Here is a 23,656-nt window from a genome sequence, read left to right as displayed (position 1 = left end):
TGTTTGGGGACTGGTGGTGGTCCCAGCGGTGCCACCCGCTCGCCTCCCGTCCATTATCACCACATCAAGGCACGAAGGCAGGCTGGGGAAGGGGGCCGTGCTCCAGCCCCCAAGGACCACCTCGGCTCCAGCCCCCGCCTCTCCATCCCTGAGCTGGGGCATAAAACCCCCGGCAGGCTGCAGGGACACTGCAGAGCCGGCGCTGCACAAGAGGGGCCTTTGGCAGGGTCCCACTGCCACCATGCCAGGGAACGGAGCCACGGACACCTCCTGCTCTCCCACCACCCCCATGGCAGGTAAAACCCACCCATGACAACACTCCCTGCACCCAGTGGTGGGGTCCTGCAGCGTTTTGGGGTGTGGTGGGGATGGGGATAAAACCCCATGTGGTGGGGGACAGGACAGTCTGATCCTGCCTCCATCTCCATGGAGGGAGGGTGTGATGGGGTGGCCCTGCACGGGGTCTGCTCTTCCTGACCAACACCCTTTCAACCCTCCACAGCCTTCCTGGGGGGCCCAGGTGAGGGATCTCTGTGTGCCCCCGGCCTCGGGTGGGCTGGTGAGGGGCCGGGGGCCAGTGGCAAGAACCGGCATGTGTGCCACGCCGCGGCTCGGCTGGAGATGGGCAGCCTCTGGGAGGAGTTCAACCGCCTGGGCACTGAGATGATCGTCACCAAGGCAGGCAGGTGGGAACTGGAGTGGCTGGGAGAGCTGCAGAGGTGGGGGGGGCACACATTCCCACCCTCCTCTCTGTGCAGGAGGATGTTCCCCACCTTTCAGGTGAAGCTGTCAGGGTTGGATCCTTTGGCTGACTACGTCCTGCTCATGGATTTCATCCCGCTGGACGACAAGAGATACAGGTGGGGATGGGGCAGTGGGGGCAAGGGGCGAGATCTGGGGGTGCTGAGCCCCTCCTTGCCCTGCAGATATGCCTTCCACAGCTCATCCTGGCTGGCAGCGGGCCGGGCAGAGCCGGCGGCTCCTGGCCGCGTTCACTTCCATCCTGACTCCCCGGCCAAGGGCGCCCAGTGGATGCGGCAGATCGTGTCCTTCGACAAGCTCAAGCTGACCAACAACCTCCTGGACGACAATGGCCACGTGAGGACCCCACTGAAGGGTGGGTGATGCGGGGGACGCAATGCATCCCTGCCCGGGGGGCTCCTGCCACCTCCTCTTTCCCACCCCTAGATCATCCTCAACTCCATGCACCGCTACCAGCCCCGCTTCCACGTCGTCTTTGTGGACCCGCGGCGCGACAGCGAACGCTTTGCCCACCAGAACTTCAAGTCCTTCAGCTTCCCCGAGACCCAGTTCATGGCAGTGACGGCCTACCAGAACCACCGGGTGAGCACCAGCCAGAAGGAAATTGGGGCACCCTCCCAGGGACTCCCTGACCGCTCTCCCCTCTGCAGATCACCCAGCTGAAGATCGCCAGCAACCCCTTCGCCAAGGGATTTCGGGACGGCGACCCCGAGCCATGGTAAGGCACCCTTGGATGTTGCCCCCACACCATGGCAAGGATGTTGAGCCACCCCCCTGAGCCCCCACCCCACCTCTCTTGCAGGTGTGGGGCGCCAGCAGGGTCCCTGCTGGGTGCCCTGCCCCGTGCCCGGGCCAGCCCGCTGCCCCCCCGCCCCGAGAAGCAGGAGAAAGGTAGGGGGGCTTCAGAGGGGGCTGAGACCCTGCTGCTGCCTCTGCCCCCCCCAGGGGCTCCACGCAGCCGTGGGGCTCTGGCTACTGCCTCCCAACAACCAGCAGCACCTCCCAGTTTCCCTGAGCTCTCTGCACCCACCTTCCAGCCCCTCACCTGCCCCCCCGGTGTCTATGTGGGAGCCAAACCCCGCACCCTGCCCTACCCCCTGCCTGCCTTCCCCCCGCTCAGCACCTACGGCCCCAGCACAGCCCCCACCTTCAGCTACAGCCAGCAGTGATGGGGGTCACCCCCAAGTCCCCCTGCACCTCCTACCAAAGCAATGGCAACGCAGAGCTGGGGGGAGCCACAGGGATGGCTTTATTCACTGCCAAGGAGGCTCCAGGGGTCCAGTAGGGAGGAATTTGGGGTGCAGCCGATGTTCCAAGCCCCTGGAATCCCCATGGCACAGCTATTCCCAGGTGTCTGGGGGGAAGGCGAAGGGGCACAGCTTGTACCCAGCACCCACGTAGAACTTGTTCTGGAACTCCACCCTGGTGAGAAGAGGGAGTTGAGGAGTGTTCTGGGGGCACCCATTGCCACCCCCAGACCCAACCAGTAACCCGTCAGCTTTAGGGGCTCACCAGTGCAGGCGCAGAGCATGGAGGAAGGCAGAGAGCCCCTCCATCACCAGCAGGATGGCCACAGTCAGCACAGCAAAGGCAGCGAAGACGGGCACCAGCACCACGCCGCCCACATAGTTCAGCCCCACGAAGCCATTCCGCATCACCATGGTCCACAGGACCTCTGAGAGCTCTGGGAATGGGACAAGAGCAGGAGGGGGGAGTGAGGGTCTGCCTGGGGGAGAGACAAGAGCAGGAGGGGGGGAGTGAGCAGGACAAGGGGGACCAAGGAGACTCACGGGCATGCGCCAGGCTGAGCGCCCAGAGCCGCAGGTAGGATGCTGTGTTGGAGATACAGCCCAGGCAGTACTCAATGGTGTGGATCGCCTGGTGCATGAAGACTTCCGCAAAGTCAAAGTGCTGCAGGGAGGGAAGGAACATGGGAGATCAGCAGGGGGCACAGACACCCTCATCCCACCACCAAACCTGCCTGGATGCCCCTCACCTTGGCATCAGGGCTGTGCCCCCCGCTCTCCACATCCTCCTTGGTGGCGTTGACAGAGTTCCCAGCCTCCTGCCCCTCCAGCAGCGGCTCCTGTTCCCCTGTGGATAGTGGCTGCACCGGGACAGCACCAGTGGTGAGACCTCCCCGTGATCCCCATGGAGCCCCCCATGGCCCCTGGCCTTACCGTCCTCAGGGTACGCTGCCGGCACCACCGGTACAGCGGCGTCCCCAGGAGCAGGATGGGCACCGATGCCAGCGCCAGCACCACCAGCACCATCTGCACTGGCACCTGTGACACAAGGACAGCATTTTGGGGTGGGTCTACCCCATCTGAGAGCAGCCCCACTCCTGGCACCTGCTCTCCTAGCCAGGGTGAGGAGTAGGTGCCTGGCAGGGCAGTGCAGTGGTACCTGTCCAGGATAGAGTGGGAGGTTCTCGGCATTGGAGGTAAAGAGGAACATGTCGATGAAGTGGATGAGAATGCTGGGGGCCACTCGGGAGTCAGCAGCACTGAACTTGATCCACTTGTAGAAGATGAGGAAGACCAGGTAGCCAAAAAGAGCCAGGAGGAAAATCATCTCTGGGAGAAATTCTAGGACCAGCCGGTGCCGCTGCTTGAAGTGGCTGGGTGGGAGGACATCAGCTATGCTCAGCCTGTTCCTCCTCACCCTCGCATATCCTTGGCACTCATCAAGGTGCAGGGATACAAGACCTCAGCTGCCACCCCATCCCACCCAGGTGAGTCCAATCTCAGTCCCCTTGGCATGACCAGAGCCTGTGGGCACAGCCCAAGGACTCACACATGGTTGAAGACCCCCAAAATGACGCCGAAGCCCATGTGCACAATGCCTAGCACCACTGACATCTTCATCTTGAAGGAGTTGAGGAAGTTGAGGTGGTTGGTGGCCAAGCTCCAGATCTGTCACAAACAAGGTGAGTGAGACTCTGCACCACCCCAAAGAGGGTCCCACCTTGTTGTCATCCCCATGGGACACTCACTGGGTCGATCCCAAACGGATACGGCCCTCGGAAGACACCGGTGACATTGGGGTCCAGGGTGAGTGACGGGTGGGTGGCGAGGTAGGCAGAGCTGGGGGCAGAACGAGAGGTGTCAGTGCCAGCAGGGAGATGGGGACCTGGGCAGGGGGCACAGGGCTGGGACCCCACCTCCAGGAGGAGTGATTGGCCATGGTGGCCACGCTCCAGGCAGAGGGGAAGATGGCGGTGGCTTTGCTGAAGCACTCATTGTAGATGAAGCCAGTGTAGATGGAGAAGGCACCCATGAGCAAGATGAGGTAACGCCCCTCGAAGAATGTCAGCCAGATCTAGGGGGGCAAACATGGCTCCCATGTCCCACACCACCTCCCCTGCCCCACACCGTTCCCTTCCCACAGCACCACCCTGACCCATCATACCATCCCTGTCCCGAGCCACCAGCCCCATTCTGTATCATCCAACCCCACTCCATGCCCCCAACCTCATCCCATGTCTCCAACCGTGTCCCAACCCTCCATCCCGCTCCATCCTGCCCCCACCTCGTTGGTGCCCTGCCGCAGGCGGGGGCTGTCCTCGTACAGCACCATCCAGAGCGCGAAGAGGAACATGAGCAGCCCGTGCCCCACGTCCCCAAACATGATGGCAAAGATGAAGGGGAAGGTGATGATGGCGTAGGGTGCTGTGGGACACAGGGACTGCGTTACACAAGGTGTCCTCTCTCAGCCCTGGGGCTCAGGGGGTGCCAGGGGGTCTTACCGGGGTTCACCTCCTGGTAACTGGCCACCCCATAGGCATCCACAATGTTCTGGAAGCCAGCAGTGAACTTGTTGGTGCGGATGAGGGTGGGGGGGCTCTCCGAGGTGGGGACACGCTGCACAAAGCACTCCACGCTGGAGCCGCTCTGGTACTGTGGGAACAGCACTCAGAACCTGATCCTGGCACCCCCAGCACTCTCCTGCCCGGCACATGGAGCCTGTTCCTGGCACCCACCCCACAACACCCCCAGCCTGGCACATGCCCCACCATGATGAGGGGATATAGGGACCCCATGCCACCTCTGGCACGAGGACATGCAGACACTGAGCAACCCCACAAAAAGGACATGGAGGCACAGAACAACCCCTGGCATGAGGACATGGGGACATCGAGAAACCCTTGACGTGAAGACATGGGACACCAAGAAACCCAAGCACAGACATGGGAACACAGAGCAACTCCTGACACAAGGACAACTGAGCAACCCCAGAAAAAGGGCACGGATACACTGAACAATCCCTGGTGAAAGGACATGGGGACCCTGAGCATGCCCAGGATGAGGAAACCAAGCCACTCACAGATCCTTGGCGTAGAGCATCCTGCACTTGGGTGAGGTCCTTCACAGGGCACCAGACCTCGGCGATGAGGCACTTCTCGGTGACATCAAAGCTGCACTGGTTGAGAACGAGGTAGATGGCCTTCATCTTCTGCACCTGCACGCGCCAGGTGGGCAGCGCCAGCGCCACCTTGTCCAGCACCTCCGCCAGGTACTTCTCCGTCTCCTCCAGCGTCTGCGGGCACCTGTGTCAGGGATGGCAATCCAAGCGTGGCCCCCACATCCCCTCATGGCACCCAGCTCACCACACTGAGCTCCTGGATCTCGCTGTGCAGCCTGGTGATGGTGTCTGTCCTGCTGGCCTCATTCTCTGGGTACGGATACACCTGGCAGTGGAAACTGGAACAGAGGGACACTGCTGTGTCAAGGGGTGTCAGGGCTCCCCAGCTTGGCCCCCCAGCAGGGTCCAGAGTGGCTGTTACTAAATAAACCTCCCTGTGGTCAAGACTCACGGTCACTCACCAGTCCGAGATCTTGCGGATCTTCTGCCCAATCTGCTCGCCCCAGTAGGAGATGAGGAAGATGACCCAGGTGATGCTCTCACCCTGGGGACAGCACACTCGTGTCACTCTGGTCCCCCAGCCCCCAGAGCCGTGCCAGCCCCCACCCTGGGTGCTGCCTCACCGTGGCCAGGTCCTCCATTGGCTCGGGCATCTCCACGAAGGAGGCCACCAGGTACCCGCGGCAGGCCCGCCACAGCAGCCGCTCGAAGGCGCTCACTCGCCACGGGTGGATGACACCGGCCACAAAGCTGCAGAGACACACAGGAGTGCCGGGACAGGCAAACCGCTCCATGGCTGCCCCACACGTCATCTCCAAGCCTAATCCCACAGCTTCCCCGCTGCCCCAGAGCCCCTCTCCCACCCCCGCCCCACACCCTTCCCTCTCTCACTTGATCTTGCGCTCGAGGTGGTGGTGCACGGAGGGGTCGAGGATGGGCTCACGCTCCGAGAGCGCCCGTGGCCGCGGCGGGGAGGCCAGGGGGGCCTGCAGCGATGCGGGGCACAGGGGTGAGCCTGGGGGAAACTGAGGCACGAGGCAGCACCCCGGGGCGGGCGGGGAGCCCCGGACCCACCGGCAGGCTGGTGAAGCGCTGTCCCTCCCGCAGCACATGCAGGTACTGCCGCAGGTCCCGCAGGCGGCCGCGCAGGGACGAGCGGCTCCGGGTGACCTCCCGCAGCTCCTGCGCCAGCTGCTCCGACTGCTCCTGCACCCGCAGCGCTTCCCGCGCCGCCGGCGCCCGCGGGCTCTCGGGACACGGCCCCGGCACCCGCCCCGCCGCCCGCAGCTCCTGCTGCAGGAAGGCTGGACAAGGGGAGGCACGGTCACACTGAGGGGCCGAGCCGGGCGTTGCCCTCAGAGGCCCCCTTAAAGTCAGCCCGCGGCCCCCCGACACTCACCGAAGGTTTTCTCCATCTCCTCGCAGCGCCGCACCTCACCCACGAAGCGCCGCTGGAAGGGGCTCACTTTGGGGTTCAGCTGCGGGGGGACAGTCAAGGCACGGCCCCACATTGGACTGGGGGGTCCAGCATCCCAGGAAACAGGCAGCCCAGGCACCAAACCCAGCCCGACCAACTTCCCTGTTCCCACGGCGCCCTAAAACACTCACCCGACCAGACCAGACCAAACCCCCTGCACACAGAGCACCTCAACCCACCCACCCCAAACCCGGTGCACCCCCCCCGGCCGGACCCCCTGCACCCCAAAACGCCCCCCAGCCCCAACTCACGTCTCTGAACTCCAGCAGCCCGCGCTCGCCCAGCTCGCTGATGCAGCTGTAGGCAGAAGCGGACTGCAGGAAGAGCTGGGCCAGGCAAACCTCCTCGCTGCGGAACAGGGAGCCCATGGTCCCCCAGAGCCCCGCGCCGGCCCGGGATGTGCAGCCGTCAGGGCACGCCTGGGGATGGGACAGGAGGGAACAGCAGGGAATGGGGTGGGATGAGAATGGGAAACTGAAAGGAACGGGGGTAAGGGCTGAAAGGAAAGAGGGACAAGAGGGCAGAGGTGGCCCCGGTGTCTCGGCGGCGGAACTGAGTTATCGCCGTGCTGTGACCGGGGAACCCGCTCAGCCACACGCGGCCGTGCCCAGCGCCGGGCGGCCAAGCACTTGGGAAACCCCCCCTTTGCCCTCCGCCCCCCGCCCCATTCAGCTGCTTCTGAGTCAGGGCCGGAGCATTCCCCGCCCCGGGACCGCCCCGGGACCCCCTCCGGACCCACCCGCCCGTGCCGCTCCCCTCGCCGGGCTCGGCCGGGCTCCAGCACTTCCTCTTCCCCAGGAAGAGCCCGGCCCCGGGGAGGGACCGACCGGCCCGGCCCCGCCGCCCCCCGGGACACGCCGCGCCCAGGCAACATCCCCGAGCAGGATGGGAATGGGAAACACTTCTCGGAGCCGGGAAGCCGCCCGCCAGCGTCAACAGGACCCGCGCACCCGGGTGGAACCGGAGTGTGAGCGAGTAATTACTCAAAACACTCCCCATGTGCGCAGGAGACAGGCTCCTCGGCTGGGGCCGGATTTGCCATCCCTGGAGAGGTTTGGGGTGCTACTGCCCAATCTGCATAAAGCAAAGGGGGTGAGCTATCGCTGCCTGCATCCTGCAAGGCGCAGTGGTCGCTCTGGTCACGCTCATGGCTCTCCCTTGCACAACTCGCTCAGTTCTAATCCTTCCCCTCCGGCACCACCGGCTGAGCTGCGCCGCCGTGAGAGGCGGCTGAGAAGGGATCATTGAAGCCCTTGAGCATCAAAGACCCCCGAAGCGCTCCCAGACTCATTTTCGAGGCTTTTCACCAGAGGTTTTGAAACCTGGGCATTCCCCCCTAGCCTGATCGAATTTTAACCCATCAGACTTTGTGTTTTGTGGGCTTCTTCCCCTAGCTGACACATCAAGACATCGCGTGGAGCAAGGGACATCTAAATTGCAACAATCGAGTCACAAGATCTGTCATGGGTGATTTGGTTTTTCCCTTATCTTTTCGTTCTTTTTTTTCTCTTTTCCCTCATACAATTCTTTAACATTGTTTTATGCTTTCATGTCGCTATATTACTGTAGATAATAATGACCAAAACAGCTTCTAAAATAAACCCTACACAAACATACTTAAAAACACCAATCATTAAGAGTCCTTTCACTCTAATCTGCCCCTCTGTTACTCTCACCTTCAAGGGGCAGGTCCTGACAACTGATAGCACTGGGATCTCCCTGCTGGGGTCACCAGGACCCCCACACTGGTACCACTGTGAGACTGCTGCCTGATTTGCCAGCCTCCCCACACTGGTACCCACACACCAGCACCACTGGGACATCCATACCAATACCACTAGAGGCTCCCCCACTGGGAGGTCCCATTGGGACCCTCTGCTGGGATCACCTGGATCACAGGCATCACTGGGACCCTCACACCAGTACTACTGTGAACACCCCTTGCCAGGATCACCAGGCCTCCCCACCCTGGCTGCCCTCAGAAGCTGGAAATTCCTAAATCCCCCTCAGCACTGCCCCCCCTCCACCTCCCACACCTCTTCCTGCAAACCACCCCCTTCCCCAGCATTGAGGCCAGCACCCCCAGGACCCACATCTGCCTCCCCAAAACACAACTACACACCCAGGGGTGGGTCTCCCCAAGGGTCAGGGGGTCTGACCCTAGTGCTGGAAAGGAAAAGACACGGAGTTATGGGAAGGGGCTGGCACCCAGAGTGCCAGCAGAGGGGGTGAACCCCCAAACACTTTATTTGGGGGACAGATGGGGCCGTCACCGGTACAGGTAATCGGCCTGGATGTTGGCCGCGATCTCGGCCTCCCACTTGTCACCGTTGTTGAGCAGCTTCTCCTTGTTGTAGAGCAGCTCCTCGTGCGTCTCCGTGGAGAACTCGAAGTTGGGGCCCTGCCAGGGTACGAAGGGGTCACCCTTGGGGGTCACCATGGCGGGAAAAGGGAGTCCCCGCGGTGCCCCCGGGCCCCGCTCACCTCCACAATGGCGTCCACAGGACAGGCCTCCTGGCAGAACCCGCAGTAGATGCACTTGGTCATGTCGATGTCGTAACGGGTGGTGCGGCGGCTGCCGTCGGCGCGGGGCTCGGCCTCAATGGTGATGGCCTGGCACGGGGACACCGTCACAGCCAGAGCCTCGGGTGAGGAGGAGGAGGAGGAGGAGGGGGAGGAAGGCTCACCTGTGCCGGGCACACGGCCTCACAGAGCTTGCAGGCGATGCAGCGCTCCTCCCCGGATGGGTACCGGCGCAGCGCGTGCTCCCCGCGGAACCGCGGGCTCAGCGGGCCCTTCTCAAACGGGTAATTGATGGTGGCCGGCTCACGGAAAAGGTAGCTCAGGGTCATGGCCAGGCCTGCCAGGGAGAAAGAAGGGTTATGACATATTTGGGAAGGGGGGTCATCCCACAAAGGTGGAGGGTGAGCGGGGTCTCACCTCGGACAAGCTCAGTCCAGAGCAGAGTCTGGGCGGCGCGGTCAGTGATGGATCGCATGTCCATGGCCTGCTCCCGGATGTTGACGTACTCTGTGGGAAGAGGGGAGCTGTGCCCACCCTGCCGAGCCCTGGGGTGGGAGCTGAGCTCTCATGGGGAGTGGCACAGCCGTACTCACTGTAACAGTCCCTGGGGGTGCTGGTGCTGAGTGGGCGCAGGGAGCCCAGTGGAGCCAGGGGGCCTGGGGAGGGACAGGAGGGTCAGCAGGGTCAAGATGGGGTTTGGGCGGGGGGGGGGTCAGGAGGTTTGGGGATTCCCAGGTGGTCTCACCTGCACGGGCAGCCTGGTACAGCAGTCGCAGCGCTGCCATGGCTGGTCCTGGGGTACAGAGGGAACCTCAGCAACTACCAGTAAGGGACTGGGGCAGCCAGGGGTCCTCCACTTTCCATGGGGGACACTGGCACCCTGATCCTCACTCCTCTGCCCAAAGAGACCCAGACCCCCAGGCACCCATGTCCCAACACCCCAAAAGGGACCCCAAGGGCTTCCCTAGTGACCCAGGCATCCTGTTTCCTCTGCCAACCCCTCTCAAGGGACCCAAGCATCCTGTGCCTCCTTGCAGCCCCTTCATAAGAGACCCAAGTGTATCCCCCAAGAGACCCGAGTATCTTGTCCACCCCCTAAAAGGGACCCAGCTGTTCCCCCAAGTGACCCGGGCATCCTCCTCCCCCACGCCCCAGGGGCACACAGGTGTCCCGTCCCCTCCCACCCCAAAGAATCCAGGGGCCCTGATGTCCTGCCTCCCCCAAGGGACCCACGTGTTCCCCCATCTCCGTCCCCAAGGCCCCTCCCCACCGCCCCGCACCCACCTGAGCCCTCAAGGGGACCGATCCTTCCTGTCACCCCCAAAGTCCCCGCTCAGCCTGTGTGTGTCCCTTCGGAGAGGATGGGGGCAGCGGGTAGCGCAGTGTCCGGGCCGCCCCCTCTGCCCCAAGCGGGATTTGGGCAGCCACCACACGCCACCGGAGGCGACCACAGCCCCAGGCCGGCCCCGGGCCCCCCGAGCTCCCCCGGGCCCCCCTTTCCACCTCACCTGCCCCAAGGGCCCTCCGCCGTCCTGACCCCTGGCCGCCCCCGCGGGCACTGCGCATGCGCGTGCGGCCGTGCGTTGTGGGCGGGGCGAGCGACGGCGGACGCGCTGTTCATTGGTGGAAGTCCTGCGACGGGCTGGGGGGCGGGAAGAAAGAGTGGGAAGCGCCGCTGATTGGGCGGAGCGTGGCCGCGCTGCGCGGCGATTGGTGAGACGCGAAGAGGGGAGTGTCCGAAGGGCGGGCGGAAACGGAAGCGCGTAGTCGTGGTGGAGGCGTGTGGTTACGGTGCCGGCGCGGGTGCTCTTGCTCTTCCAGGGCTTCCCGAGCCTCCGCAGCTTTCCGTCCGGTTCCTGGAGCAGCTCGGGCTACGGATGCCAGAAGGTCTTGAAGCTGGGGCGGTCCAGACACGTGGATTCACTACAAAGCCCAGCTCCGCTTCTGGTGGGCTCAGCGTTGGCCCCGACCCCTCAGCCCCGGCGCAGTCCCTGGAGGCGAGCACGGGGGGTGTTTCCCTTTCCCTATTAAACCGTCTTTATCTCAGCTCCTTCGTCCAGTTCTCTCCATCCGCCCACCCGGGGGATCCCTGTGGAATTCAGCCAGGACAACCCACACCTCAGCAGGAATGGGTATCTCTTTACCGGCGCGACCAGCCCCGCAAAATGGAGCAGCATGGAGCGAAGGAAGCTGGGATCATGGGGCAGGATAAACGGGAACATGCCGCAAAGGACACGTGAGATCACGGGGCAAAGGAAACTTGATATCATGGAGTAAGAGAAACTGGGAACACGGGGCAAAGGACATTGAGATTATGGGGCAAAGGAAACTGGGATCATAAAGCAGGAGAAAGCAAGATCACCTCAGTTCAAGGATTTGGGATCAGGGAGTTGTTGTGGACCTTCTCGAGACAGAGTACGCACCTCTGCTTTGGTGATACCAGTGGAAATAAAGCCCCAAAGAGCCAGAAAAGAGGAATATGGGACTGGGATGGAGGGAGATATGGGAGTCAAGGGACTTTTAGGGTGAACAGGAGTGCAGCAAAGTGAAAGGCAAGCACACAGGATGTGGAGAAACACCTTTCATTGCACCTGGGCACTGGTACCAGCAGCAGATGTGCTGGGTGGGGACACTCCAAGCAGGATGTGGAGACCCTCAGAGCAGGGTACAGTCATTCTTACGTGAGACCTTGGACGTGGCCCGGATGAGCCCGAATTTCTGCGGGCTGTAGGGGGGGTAGCGCGGGGCGTTGAGGGGCTCCCTGCCCATCCCGCGCTTCAGGCACCCCCGGTGGTGGGAGAAGGTGTCGAAGCTGAACTTCCCGTGGTGCATTCCCAGGCCGCTGTTCCCTGGAATACACAGCACAAGACCCCGGTGTGTAGCTGGATCTGGCCATCCTTTGGGTCAAAGAACCCAAAATGAAGCTCCTAGCTCTGTGAAAGCGGCACCACGACTTCACCCAGCTGCTTTCCAAGCCATGGATGAGCTTCCCAATAATGTGACCCAAAGAGGACCATGGAGGTGACCAAGTGCACACCCAAATGGATGTTTGGAGTGGGAAGATTAGGCTGGGAGGTGGAGAGATTCCTAAAAGCCCTCTTGTCAGTGGATTTTACCATTTCAATTAACATATTTAGCAACTGGAAGGGTGTCACTGATGAGGTGATGACAGCAGCAAGATGCTCCCACCAGATGAGCTTCCCTACCACAGGAATACCCTTCAAAAGACATCCCATCCATGCTAGATCCAGCCCTGCTGGATCCCTGCAAGGCTCCAAGACTGAAGGCTTGGAGAGGCACAATGACCAAGGTGCCTTTGGTGAGGTGGGACCCAGCACCAAGGGAGGTGGAAGCTGGCTGGCCAGGAATAAGCACAGGAAGGCCAGGCAGGGTGGCAAAAAAATAACAAAATCCACACATCATTTGATAACAGATGGGATGAAATGCCATGAGTCAGCCTGAGCCAGTCCTGATAAAATGCTAATCCTGGCTGAAGTGATGTGCTGGGTTCAGTACTTCACACATCAGCAGCCCTAGGATAAAGGGAGGTCACTGATGCCTCCTGGCCAGCTGAGTGGGAAGAGAGGAAAAAAGGTGGAAAACAGGAGCTGGTAGTGGAGATTGTGCCATATGAAGGGGGTGTCTCCATCACAGAATGCCAGAATAGTTTGGGTTGGAAAGGACCTTAAAGATTATCCAGTTCCACCCCCTTGCCATGGGCAGGGGCAGGGACACCTTCCACAGGTTGCTTCAAGCCCCGATTCCCTATGTTTTAAGCAAGATATTTATGTGGATCCAGGGAACACAGAGCTTGGGAAGGGGAGTATGGAGAGAAAGAACCTTAGAGTGCTCCATAGGTGTCCAGCAAAGGGCTTCTGGAGGAGGATTTCCCTATGGACTACCGAGCCCTCTGGAGCTGAGAGTTCCTCCTGAGACCCTTCCTGACCATGGGTGGAATCACACCTGGCTCCCAATGGCCAGGAGTAGGAATTTTGGACCTACCAATGCCTCCGAAGGGCAGCGAGGTCAGTGTCATGTGCATCAGGGTGTCGTTGCCACAGAAGCCACCGCTGCTTGTCCGCTCCAGGACCTGGTTCACCACCTGGGAGTGACACAAAGAAGATGGGACATGGGTCTCCCACCCCATTCCCCTACTTCCAAACACAATCCACACCCTCTAACTAGGGCTGTGTGCTGTAAGGGAAACACTACCCAAATGTGGCTGGATACAGCTGCCAAGGAGCACTGGGTAGGTGTAGTCCCGGCTTGGCTCTACCTTGTCATTGGAGGAGAAGGCGTAGAGGGCCAAGGGCCGCTCCCGGCTGTTGATGAAGTCAATGGCTTCATCCATGTTGGCGATGACCATGATGGGCAGGATGGGCCCGAAGATTTCCTCCTGCATGATGGGATCCGAGGGCTGCACATCCACCAGCACTGTGGGAGCTGCAGAGAGGAGACCCGACAGCATCAGCCAGGCACAGAGGTCAGAGATGAAACCTTGGTTGTCCCCCCAGGACCCACCTCCTGTACAAAAGGCCACTTTCCTGGCCAAGCACCCAGTCCCTGTCATAGTCTCCAAACCTGAAATGCACTCCATGCAGGGCTGAAGATGTGAGTGACCCCCGAGCCTCACCGATGTAGCGCTCTGCCTCGTCTGTCTGTCCCCCGATGGCCACGTGCCCGCTGCCCAGCAGTCTCTGCACCCGCTGGAACTGCTTGTCACTCACAATGCGGCCAAAATCCGGGGATTCTCGGGGGTTGGGGCCATAGAAATCATCAATGGCCTTACGCAGGGCCGGGATGAGCTTCTCCCGCATCTCTATGGTGCAGAGCAGGTAGTCGGGCGCGATGCAGGTCTGCCCCGCATTGAAGAAGCGGCCCCAGGCCACGCGCCGCGCCATGTTGGTCACGTCACAGGTGTCGGACACGTAGCAGGGGTTCTTGCCCCCGAGCTCCAGTGTCACTGGTGTCAGGTGCTTGGCAGCAGCTGTCATCACGATCCGCCCCACTGTGGGGCTGCCTGCAGGCAGGGAAAACATGGATTGAGGTGGGAATCCCACCAGCCATCACATGGCTCTGGGATGTGGCACTGAGTCTTGCCAGACCTCAGATACGCATTCCAAATCCTCCAAGAGATCCTGGCACACATCCCCAACCCAATCCCTGCCTTCTTAGCAGGGATGTCTGGAGGGAACACATCTTCCTCCTCACACAAAATCCAGGCAGGGCTCTGCTCTGTCCCATGGGACGTACCAGTGAAGAAGATGTAGTCAAATTTGTTCTCCAGCAGCCTGGTGGTCTCCTGCACAGCACCGGTCACCACAGCAAAGCAGTCCTGCAAGGAGATAAGAATGGCTCCTTCCTGTCACCATCTGTCCCTACCAACAGCATCCTGAGAGGCTGAAACTCTGGCTTGGCATGGAGGAAGGAAGTTGGGCAGTACATGGAATCAGAGATGGTGTGTGAGGCAGGCACAGAGCACAGATCCATGTGTGTAGGGGTGCCCCAGCCATGCCACGGGGATAGAGAGAGTGTCCTGCCTTGTCCAGGTAGCTGGGCAGCGCTTCTGCCACAAGTCTTTCTGTCTTCTTGGACACCTCTGAGGGTTTGATAATGACGCAGTTCCCTGGGGAGGACAGACAGGATGTTGGAGCTGTAACATGGTGGCAGCCAGCCCTTTATGGATGAGGTACCCTCACCAGTGCTCAGCACTGCTGGGATCCTCCAGACCAGGGGACAGCAAGTTTGGGCTCACCAGCAGCGATGGCCCCGATGAGGGGCACCAGGCAGAGGTGGATGGGATAATTCCAGGGTGCTATAATGAGCACCACCCCATAGGGGTCCTTGCGGATGAAGGCAGAGTCCAGCTGCATTGCCTGTGGGACACCCACCACATCAGCTCCCACCCTGCAGCACCATCCCACCCAGCTCTGCCTCCCATCCTCTCTCTCCTCTTTCCTCTCACCAGGTTCTTGTCCACATGCTCATCCTTCATCCAGCGGGACAGGTTGTTCAGGGTCTCATGGAGCTCGTTCTTGCACAGGAAGATCTCAGATAATTCGACTTCAAAGGGTGGCTGCAAATACCAAGGATGCAGCATGTCACTTTGGCATGTCCTGCAGCTCTTATCCCAACACTCCATAGTGTTTTGCCCAGGATTTGGAGGCTGGAGCCCTCTACATCCCGTGCTGGATTTCAGTCCCTAAGGGTGTTGAGGACCCCCTGCCTCTGCAACATGACGTTTTAAAGCATTGATTGCTTAAAAATGGGAAAAAATATGCAGATCCCATTCATTCGGACAACAGGAAGAATGGGGAGGGTGTCCAAAGGGACTAGGTTGGAGAAAAGAAGATGATGAGCTGTGTGTGTTTTTAAGGCTCTGGCTACAGAGCCAGGGGATCAAGGCTTGGGGAGTTGCAGCCTGAGTGAGCCCTGCAGGAGGGAAGGGGGTCACATCAGGTGGGAAGTTCAGGGCAGAAATCAGGGATTAACTTGCCCGGGGAGGAGGGTAACTGAGGCTGGTGGGTGTGGGAATGGCTATCCATGTCAAGGGGCTCCTCACAGTCCCCTCTGTCTATGGTAGAGCAGAGGTGGACTCTGGAGGATGGTGACTGGGACATGCTTCACCTCACCGGGACAGAGCCCAGGCAGGGCTGGAGAACCCAATGAGAGGAGGACAAAGCACCCCAAGCTGGGCTGTGAGAGCCCCTCAGGTCCTCTGGCCACCAAATCCTCCTGTTCCTGTCCCCTCTCACCTTGCCCAAGTCAGAGGCAGTGGCCTCCAGGATCTGCTGCTTCTTGTCATCCAGGAAGCGTCCCAGAGCCTCCAGCTGGGCCACGCGGTATTCCATGGGCCGAGTCTTCCCAGAGAGCCAGGATGCCCGCAGGTGGCTCACCAGCCCTGCAAAGGGGTTCCCACTGCAGGGACGGGGTGTTAGGGGGGACCCAGTCCCATTCCAGCTCCTCAGAGCCCCGTATTGCCCCAGCCCAGCATCCAACTGCCACTCCAGGGAGAGGATGGAGCACCAGGACCCCTCCTGCCACCCCTCAGTCCCTCCACACTCTCACCTCGTGTCATCACCATCCACACTCTTGTTCCCACCGTCATCCTCGGGGGCTCTCCTGGCCTCGCTCTCAGGGAGCTGCGGGACAACAATTCCGGTCTCCATGCTCCCACAGGCGTGGTGTGGGATGTTTGTGCCGGGCTTGCCAACCACAGCTTCCCCCTTCTCGGCTGACAGGGTTGTTGCCAGCTTCCTGCCCTGCCCCCTTGGCCGTCTGCCCTGCCCCTTGGCCGCCTCCTCTGACCTTTGGCTGCCTGCCCCGCCAAACGTTACTGCTGGCTCCATTCCAGCTAAAACTGCTTGGGATTGGAAATGCTCCCCCAACCCTCCCAGCACCCCGCAAACCAGAGGAGGGAGGCACAAAGAGAGGCTAGGAGAGAGTTTGATGCAAAGTTTTTACTATAGGCAGAGTTACACGGAGCAAAGGGCAACAGTGAGGAGGGAGGGAGGTTCATTCCGAAGGAAAAGTCCTTGTGAGGAGAGATGGGACCGATGGGAGCGCTTCTCCAGCAGAAAGAGAGGTTTGGAGTGAGAAAAAGTTTTTGGTTGTTTCAGCTGTGTCCTGAAAAATGGTCTGGAGCAGAGTCCACAAGGGTGCAGGAGGAGACATCCATCCCAGCTGTCCGACATGCTCCAGCGAGGCAAAGGACACGGTGAGGAGGTGTGATGAAGAGGGAGAGGGGGACAGTCCCAGTTCTCCACGCTGACTCCGTGGCATCCTCAGGGCAGGCCATGACAGGCTCAGAGCAGGGTGCAGGTGCCCCTGCGCTTCACCTCATAGGTGGTGGTGAGGAGCCCCAGCTTCTGCTGGGTGTAGGGGGGGTAGCGCGGGCCGTTGAGCGTCTCCAGCCCCATGTTCCGGTGCAGGCAGCCACGGTGGTGGGTGAAGGTGTCAAAGGTGAACTTCCCATGGTATTTTCCCAGGCCACTGTTCCCTGGAATACACAGGACAGGTCCGTGCTCAGGATGGGACTCTGCTCCTGATGATGCCTTCTCCAAGCATCAAAACAAGGGAAAAAGACAACTACAGGATTTTCTGACCAGCACAGACGTGGTGGAGGAATTCCATTTTTCCAGTGCCTCCTCCAGGTATATGGATGCTCAGTCCAGCTAATCCTGCTGCAGCTCAGCAGTTTGGAGGCCTCAGCATCTTCTTTTTACCCACCTCCATTCATCTACACAAGCTTTGCTGAGTTCTGCAAGACTTGATTTCCTTCCATGATGCTCCACTGCATCTCCCCATGGTTGGAGCTGTTCAACCTTTTTCCCAGAACTCTAAAAACCTGGAGCCACATTGGCTATGCCAGTTCTCCCAGTTCCTGTAGCTGGTTTAACTGAAGGTTAAGAGCCCAGTGACTTCCTGTGGAAGCTTTGGGGTCATCTCACCCCAATGACTTCAGCCCCTTCACCTGCTCTAAAGTGGCTCTACCTGATAATTGAAGGCAGTTGGTCTGAATCATTCCCAATTAAGATAAGTTACAGAATGGGAAGTACAAAAAATTGTTCCCTAAGCCACAGGCAGGTGAGGAATTAATTGTCTGGGTGTTTCATTATGTCTGACTCAGGCGCCAGCCCCGACAGAGATGCTGAGCAAGGGCAGCATCAAATGAAGGGACTTATCCCAGAAATATTTTGGGAAGAGATCGGGACATGGGGAAGTATTCCAGGAAACAACATTCCTGTATTCCTGTATCCCTGGACCATGCTGCACCCGCAGTCTAGGGCTGAGCAGCCTCACGTTTCACCTGAGAAAGCAAAAATTGATGCCTCTGGAGACCAAAAATATCTTCTTTTCCAAGGAAGATCTCCAAGATCCTGTAAGAGGATCTCCAGGTTTTCAGAAGTGTTTTGTTCCTACTATTTTGTCCTAAAAGTTGGAGTGAAGGTACAACCTGGCTCCTGAGGGACATTAAGGGATCCAGCCCAGCACCACTCTGGCTGCAGGAAGAAATCACATTCCTCACTGTGGCTCAGGCCACGGATCACACCTGGCTCCCAATGGCCAGGAGCGGGGATTTTGGACCTACCAATGCCTCCAAAGGGCAGCGAGGTCAGTGTCACTTGCATCAGGGTGTCGTTGCCACAGAAGCCTCCGCTGCTCGTCCGCTCCAGGACCTGGTTCACTATCTGGGAGGGAGCAGAGAAGGTAGATGAGGGGCTTGCACTTGGCAAACCTTAACTTAAACTCAGTTTACCCACAGAGTGTTTGGGCTCTAAAGACCCTTCAGAGCACGTCCTGGGGCTCGTGGAGGTGGTGCCTGACTTCCCTCCCCACTTTTTCTGCTCCACAGACACACCTTGCTGTCACAGGAGAAGGCGTAGAGGGCCAAGGGCCGCGGCCGCGCGTTGATGAAGTCAATGGCTTCATCCATGTTGGCGATGACCACGATGGGCAGGATGGGCCCGAAGATCTCCTCCTGCATGGCAGGGTCTGAAGGCAGCACATCTGCCAGCACTGTGGGAGCTGCAGAGAAACCCGACAGCATCAGCCAGGCACAGAGGTCAGAGATGAAACCTCCCCTCAGGATCTCTTTTAAGCACCCCTAAAACTCTTTTTCCCTTAGAGCCTCCCCTCTGTATGAAGACCCCCTGAAAACCCCCAGTGTGTTCACCAAGGTGTGAGTGACCCCCGAGCCTCACCGATGTAGCGCTCTGCCTCGTCCGTCTGTCCCCCGAGGGCCACGCGCCCGCTGCTCAGCAGCGCCCGGAGCCGCCGGAACTGCTTGTCACTCACAATGCGGCCAAAATCCGGGGATTCTCGGGGGTTGGGGCCAAAAAACTCCATGATGGCCTCGCGCAGGGCGGGCATGAGCTTCTCCTGCATCTCTATGGTGCAGAGCAGGTAGTCGGGCGCGATGCAGGTCTGCCCCGCATTGAAGAAGCGGCCCCAGGCCACGCGTCGCGCCACGTTGGTCACGTCACAGATGTCGGACACGTAGCAGGGGTTCTTGCCCCCCAGCTCCAGCGTCACCGGTGTCAGGTGCTTGGCAGCAGCTGTCATCACGATCCGCCCCACTGTGGGGCTGCCTGCAGGCAGGGAAAACATGGATTGAGGTGGGAATCCCACCACCTCATCTGGCACTGAGTCCTGCCAGACCTCAGATACACATCCCAGACCCTGGCACCACATCCAGGCAGGGCTCTGCTCTGTCCCGTGGGACATACCAGTGAAGAAGATGTAGTCAAACTTGTTCTCCAGCAGGCTGGTGGTCTCTGGCACGCCACCGGTTACTACAGCAAAACAGTCCTGCAAGGAAACAGAAAAAATCCCCTCGTGTCACCATCTGTCCCCACCAACAGCATCCTAGGAAGCTGTGAGGTTGGCTGAGCATAGAGGGAGAAGGTTCTGCACATAGATGATGTGTGGGGATGGTGAGTGTGAGGCAGGGTTAGGAACACCATGGCCCAGGAACAGACAAGGACAAGAAGGGCTTCTCACAGTGTCCAGGTAACAGCTCAGTGTTTCAGCAACGAGTCTCTCTGTGTTCTTGGAGATCTCTGAGGGTTTGATGATGGCGCAGTTGCCTGGAAGAAGACAAACAGGACATCAGCACAGTGACATGGTAACAGCCAGCCCTTCTGGGGATGAGACCCCTGGGGAGACCTTGGCACTTCCAGGCCAAGGGACTGGAAGTTTGGGCTCACCAGCAGCGATGGCCCCGATGAGGGGCACCAGGAAGAGGTGGATGGGGTAGTTCCAGGGCGCTATAATGAGCACCACTCCATAGGGGTCCTTGCGGATGAAGGCGGAGTCCAGCTGCATCACCTTCAAGGAAGAACATGACCTCAGCACTGCTTTTCCCACCAGCAATCCCTCTCCACCACTTCCCTTTTCCCAGAGCTTCCTTCTTACCAGGTTCTTGTCCACATGCTCATCCTTCATCCAGTGGTACAGGTTGTTGAGGGTGACATTGAGCTCATTCTTGCAGAGGAGGATCTCACTGAAGAAAGCCTCGAAGGATGGCTGAGGACAGACATCATGGAAGTGCCATCCCAAAACTGACCCCATCACTGACCCTATCACCCTAACACAGACCCTATCACCCCAACCCCACCACCCCAGGAGGCATCTCTCCCCTCTTCCAAACATTAATAGCAGGAGGATCTCTTCAGCAGAAGTTTCCATCACCTCCTGTAACTCCCAGGAAATATCAGTATCCCAAAAATTTTATGAAAATTGTTATTTGGCCAGAAGGAAAAAAAAACCCCAAAACTGAACATTTTCATGGTATCTAACAAATTCTTGAGCTCAACACTGTGAACTGGCAACAGAGCCCTGAGCCAAGGGGACACCCAAGCAATGTCACCAGAGCTCCTGAAGACCTGGTCCTGGTGGAAGGCATCCTGACCACTTGGATATTCAAGCTTGAATAAAAGCCCTGAGCTCCCTTCCACCACCCGTGGACAAAAGCTGCACCTTTTAGTTTTAAGTTCAGTCAACATCTTAAGACCTTGACTAAAGGGAAGTAATAAGAACCACAGCTTAATTAAACCCCTTGTGATAGAGAAGTGGGTCCTCTCCACAGCTGCGGAGCACAGATTGGTATCATATCCTTGCAGGAGAAGTGTGAAGACACCAGGGACAGCCCAGCCAGCTCACTGGAGCCCCTCCATGACTGTGGAGAGCAGGGGGAACAAAGCTCCTGTGCTGCAACATCGTATTTTGGATCCCAAAAACATCCATGGATTGGAGTCTTCCTCCCATCCCCACACCACTTTGGGGTTGGGACAGCTGGCTGCTGATTCCCAGAATCTTCCACCACCGAGAGACTTTCAGGTCCCCAAAATGCAGCTGCCAGGAGGTGCAAGGACTTTCTTAGACATGAGGTCTCAGCAGGCACATGAGATAACCGGGTGAAGCAACAGGGCTGTTCTCAAACCAGGATGATGATGGCATCACCAGGACGAGCAAGATGATGGTTCATTAAGAATTTTGAGGGGATACAAAGGTTAGATAGGACATTAAGTTTGAGGTCATCCATCATTAGTACCAGAGAAGAACCAGCACTCCTGGAGGTGAGACATCACCTCAGCTACGTAAGAGCAGGTGAAGTGTCCATCTAGCTATGAGGGCCCAGCTGCATAACAAGCTCATTACTGGATGACCAGATCTAATTAGGTGTAATTAGGAAAGACGATGGATACACTCAGAGCACTGATGCCTATCAAGGCCTGGCTGAAGGAGAAGGCCACGCCTCCAACAAACAAGGCAACTAGGAGCCTTGGGAAATGGCAGTACGTGGAAAGACATTGCTGAGGGTATGGGCCACTTCACTGATGCCAAACAAATAGGTGAGGATCATATAATGGAATTCTGGAATGGTTTGGGCTGGAAGGGACCTTAAAGTTCATCCAATTCTACCCTGCCATGGGCAGGGACACCTTCCACTAGCCCAGGTTGCTCCAAGCCCCAGCCAACCTGGCCTTGAACCCTCCCAGGGATGATGAGCTGAGAGCACTACAATTATCCATGGTATGGATGCTCCCACTTCACGTACAGATCATCCAGGGGCTCCTGGCATGCCACAATACCCTGAGCCATATCCAGAGCCCTGCCCATGCCAGTGAAACCAGTCCCTTGGAGGAATGTGCAGTGCCAGCATGTTGCACAATGCCAGTAATCCCAGGCGTGCCGGGCTGGCCAGGAGCACCCCAGGATGTCACCTCTGTGGAGGTCACACAGACCCCCAGGATACAGATCAGAGTCTGAAACGCTCCCACCATGGCTGGTCACTGACAGGCCAACAGAGCATTTGCCTGGTTTCAGGGCACCAGGGATGGGATCAACAGCACTGTCCCTCCACTATCCTGGATCTGCAGGGATCCAACAATTACAGATGCACCAGCCTGGGAGCACATCAAGAGGGAAGCAGGACCCCAAGGAAGGGACACCCCTGTGCTCACACCCTCCCAGGGATGTAATACCCAGACAAAGGTGTATGAAGGACTTCAAAAATGTGATGCCAGTGGCCCCCCATTCCCAGCCTCTCTTACCTTGCCCATGTCCAATTCAGTAGCTTCCAGGATCTCCTGCTTCTTGTCATCCAGGAAGCGTCCCAGAGCCTCCAGCTGGGCCACACGGTATTCCATGGGCCGCGTCTTCCCCGAGAGCCAGGATGCCCGCAGGTGGCTCACCAGTCCTGCATAGGGGTTCCCACTGCAGGGACGGGGTGTTAGAGGGGACCCAGCCTCATTCTACCTCCCCAGAGCTTCATGTCATCCCAGATCCACGTTATACCACCCCAGCATCAAACTGGACCCCAGATTCCCTGGGGACAGGACAGGGAGTCCACACACACCTGTCTCCCTTGCTGCTGGGAGCAGCCTAACACAACACCATTCCCTGCAGATCCTGTTTTCTCCTTTGGGCCGTGCTGGGATGTGGTGGCTTACAGACTTTTCCCCCAGCACCAACCTGGGGTCCCCATTGCCCTGACACTGCCACAGCTTCCCCTGCCCACCTCCCTGTCTCCCTCCTGCCCCCAGCTCCTCGCTCTTACCATGGAGTGCTGCAGACCATTGGCACTGGCCCCTTCCCGATCCCGCTGCCTCCACTGCACCCCGCAGCTTTCCCAGGATCTTTGCCAGGATCACTGCCCATGGTGCTGCACTTGCCGCAGCCCGGGAGCTGCTGCCTGAGGGGCTCAAGGGCCTGCTGCATGCCAAGCTGTTGGAAGGAGCTGCCGGTCTCCATGGAGAATGCGATGGCCCTGGGGAGAGACATTGCGCGGGTTATGCCAGGATGGAAGTGCTGGAGATGCCGGCTCGATCCCAAGAGGAGTCACCCGCCGTGCATTTGAAGGGCGGCGTGGTGCTCGGGGCATCCTGGTTGTGAGGTGACTCAACCCAGGGCAGCTGCCAGAGGCTCTGGAAGATGCCTGGGATTCCCGGGATAATCACCATCCTCTGGACGCTGACCTGCGCAGGCTGCCCTGCTGATGTAAGGTCACCTATGAGGACCTCAGAGACAAGACACCCAGAACTGGAGGGCAGAGCTGCAGCCCCCATCTGTCACCCTCTCCATGCCCAGACACCCCCCCTTCCTGGAGGGAACCTCTCCCTGTGCCCCACAGCCCCCATCAGCATGGGGGGTGTCAGAGGGGTGCCATGCAGGGAGTGCCAGTTTTGGGGACCCCGCAGTGCTTACCTGGGAGCTCGTGTGGAAGCTGGAGGAGCGTGAGGCCAGGCAGGCACTGCCGAGGCTCGGTGTGGGGGTCCCTAAATGCTGTGGGGCCGGGCCCCATGGCCAGGGGCGGGAAGGATTGGGCCCCGCCTCCGTGGGGCTGGCAGTGGGGACAAGGTTTGGGATGGGATAGGATGGAATGGGACCTCTCCCTTGGGATGGTGGATCTCCCACAGCCACCACACCACCACCATGAACCTTGACCCAACTGGACCCCACAGACACCCCTCATCCTGATCCCATGACCACACTGACTTATGGGGTTCCCACAGACACCAGTCA

General features: G+C 59.3%; 5 protein-coding genes across 6 annotated transcripts; 1 reads left to right on the top strand and 4 right to left on the bottom strand.

Annotated features, from left to right (window-relative positions):
* Positions 1 to 241: 241 nt before the first annotated feature.
* On the top strand, positions 242 to 1,931 carry TBX10 (T-box transcription factor 10; the record flags this gene model as incomplete). Its single annotated transcript, XM_083862643.1, has 8 exons — positions 242 to 296; positions 503 to 686; positions 759 to 860; positions 927 to 1,098; positions 1,189 to 1,344; positions 1,413 to 1,480; positions 1,565 to 1,653; positions 1,708 to 1,931. 8 exons carry the CDS (start codon positions 242 to 244, stop codon positions 1,929 to 1,931), a joined length of 1,050 nt encoding a protein of 349 aa, XP_083718769.1.
* On the bottom strand, positions 1,898 to 7,383 carry TCIRG1 (T cell immune regulator 1, ATPase H+ transporting V0 subunit a3). The gene is made up of 19 exons (XM_083862879.1): positions 6,856 to 7,383; positions 6,527 to 6,605; positions 6,202 to 6,431; positions 6,019 to 6,113; positions 5,751 to 5,877; positions 5,589 to 5,671; positions 5,372 to 5,465; positions 5,089 to 5,301; positions 4,511 to 4,661; positions 4,294 to 4,433; positions 3,926 to 4,083; positions 3,758 to 3,848; positions 3,559 to 3,677; positions 3,169 to 3,382; positions 2,943 to 3,047; positions 2,759 to 2,869; positions 2,553 to 2,673; positions 2,275 to 2,446; positions 1,898 to 2,184 (listed from the first exon to the last, which is right to left on the bottom strand). The coding sequence occupies exons 1-19, from the start codon at positions 6,970 to 6,972 to the stop codon at positions 2,103 to 2,105; spliced, it is 2,502 nt and encodes an 833-aa protein (XP_083719005.1). The 5' UTR covers positions 6,973 to 7,383; the 3' UTR covers positions 1,898 to 2,102.
* Positions 7,384 to 8,792: 1,409 nt separating this feature from the next.
* Positions 8,793 to 10,704, bottom strand: NDUFS8 (NADH:ubiquinone oxidoreductase core subunit S8). Of its 2 annotated transcripts, XM_083862675.1 has the most exons (8): positions 10,636 to 10,700; positions 10,412 to 10,477; positions 9,873 to 9,920; positions 9,721 to 9,783; positions 9,545 to 9,634; positions 9,292 to 9,464; positions 9,089 to 9,217; positions 8,793 to 9,005 (listed from the first exon to the last, which is right to left on the bottom strand). In XM_083862675.1, the coding sequence occupies exons 3-8, from the start codon at positions 9,910 to 9,912 to the stop codon at positions 8,874 to 8,876; spliced, it is 627 nt and encodes a 208-aa protein (XP_083718801.1). In that variant the 5' UTR covers positions 9,913 to 9,920; positions 10,412 to 10,477; positions 10,636 to 10,700; the 3' UTR covers positions 8,793 to 8,873. The 2 variants fall into 2 exon arrangements, with proteins under 2 accessions (XP_083718801.1, XP_083718800.1); XM_083862674.1 differs by lacking the exon at positions 10,412 to 10,477 and having other exon boundaries at positions 10,636 to 10,704.
* Positions 10,705 to 10,874: 170 nt separating this feature from the next.
* LOC310911037 (aldehyde dehydrogenase family 3 member B1-like) lies at positions 10,875 to 16,331 on the bottom strand. The gene is made up of 10 exons (XM_083864215.1): positions 16,196 to 16,331; positions 15,883 to 16,045; positions 15,093 to 15,203; positions 14,883 to 15,003; positions 14,668 to 14,753; positions 14,381 to 14,462; positions 13,761 to 14,147; positions 13,404 to 13,570; positions 13,130 to 13,229; positions 10,875 to 11,976 (listed from the first exon to the last, which is right to left on the bottom strand). Exons 1-10 carry the CDS (start codon positions 16,294 to 16,296, stop codon positions 11,783 to 11,785), a joined length of 1,512 nt encoding a protein of 503 aa, XP_083720341.1. The 5' UTR covers positions 16,297 to 16,331; the 3' UTR covers positions 10,875 to 11,782.
* Positions 16,332 to 16,668: 337 nt separating this feature from the next.
* On the bottom strand, positions 16,669 to 22,307 carry ALDH3B1 (aldehyde dehydrogenase 3 family member B1). Its single transcript, XM_083864216.1, has 9 exons — positions 22,186 to 22,307; positions 20,045 to 20,155; positions 19,837 to 19,957; positions 19,631 to 19,716; positions 19,357 to 19,438; positions 18,832 to 19,218; positions 18,489 to 18,655; positions 18,219 to 18,318; positions 16,669 to 17,126 (listed from the first exon to the last, which is right to left on the bottom strand). The coding sequence occupies exons 1-9, from the start codon at positions 22,279 to 22,281 to the stop codon at positions 16,933 to 16,935; spliced, it is 1,344 nt and encodes a 447-aa protein (XP_083720342.1). The 5' UTR covers positions 22,282 to 22,307; the 3' UTR covers positions 16,669 to 16,932.
* Positions 22,308 to 23,656: the final 1,349 nt, after the last annotated feature.

The sequence above is a fragment of the Zosterops lateralis genome (assembly GCF_965231275.1).
Source record: "Zosterops lateralis genome assembly, chromosome: 6".
NCBI classification, from domain to species: domain Eukaryota; kingdom Metazoa; phylum Chordata; class Aves; order Passeriformes; family Zosteropidae; genus Zosterops; species Zosterops lateralis.
This window is presented reverse-complemented; position numbering and strand designations above follow the sequence as displayed.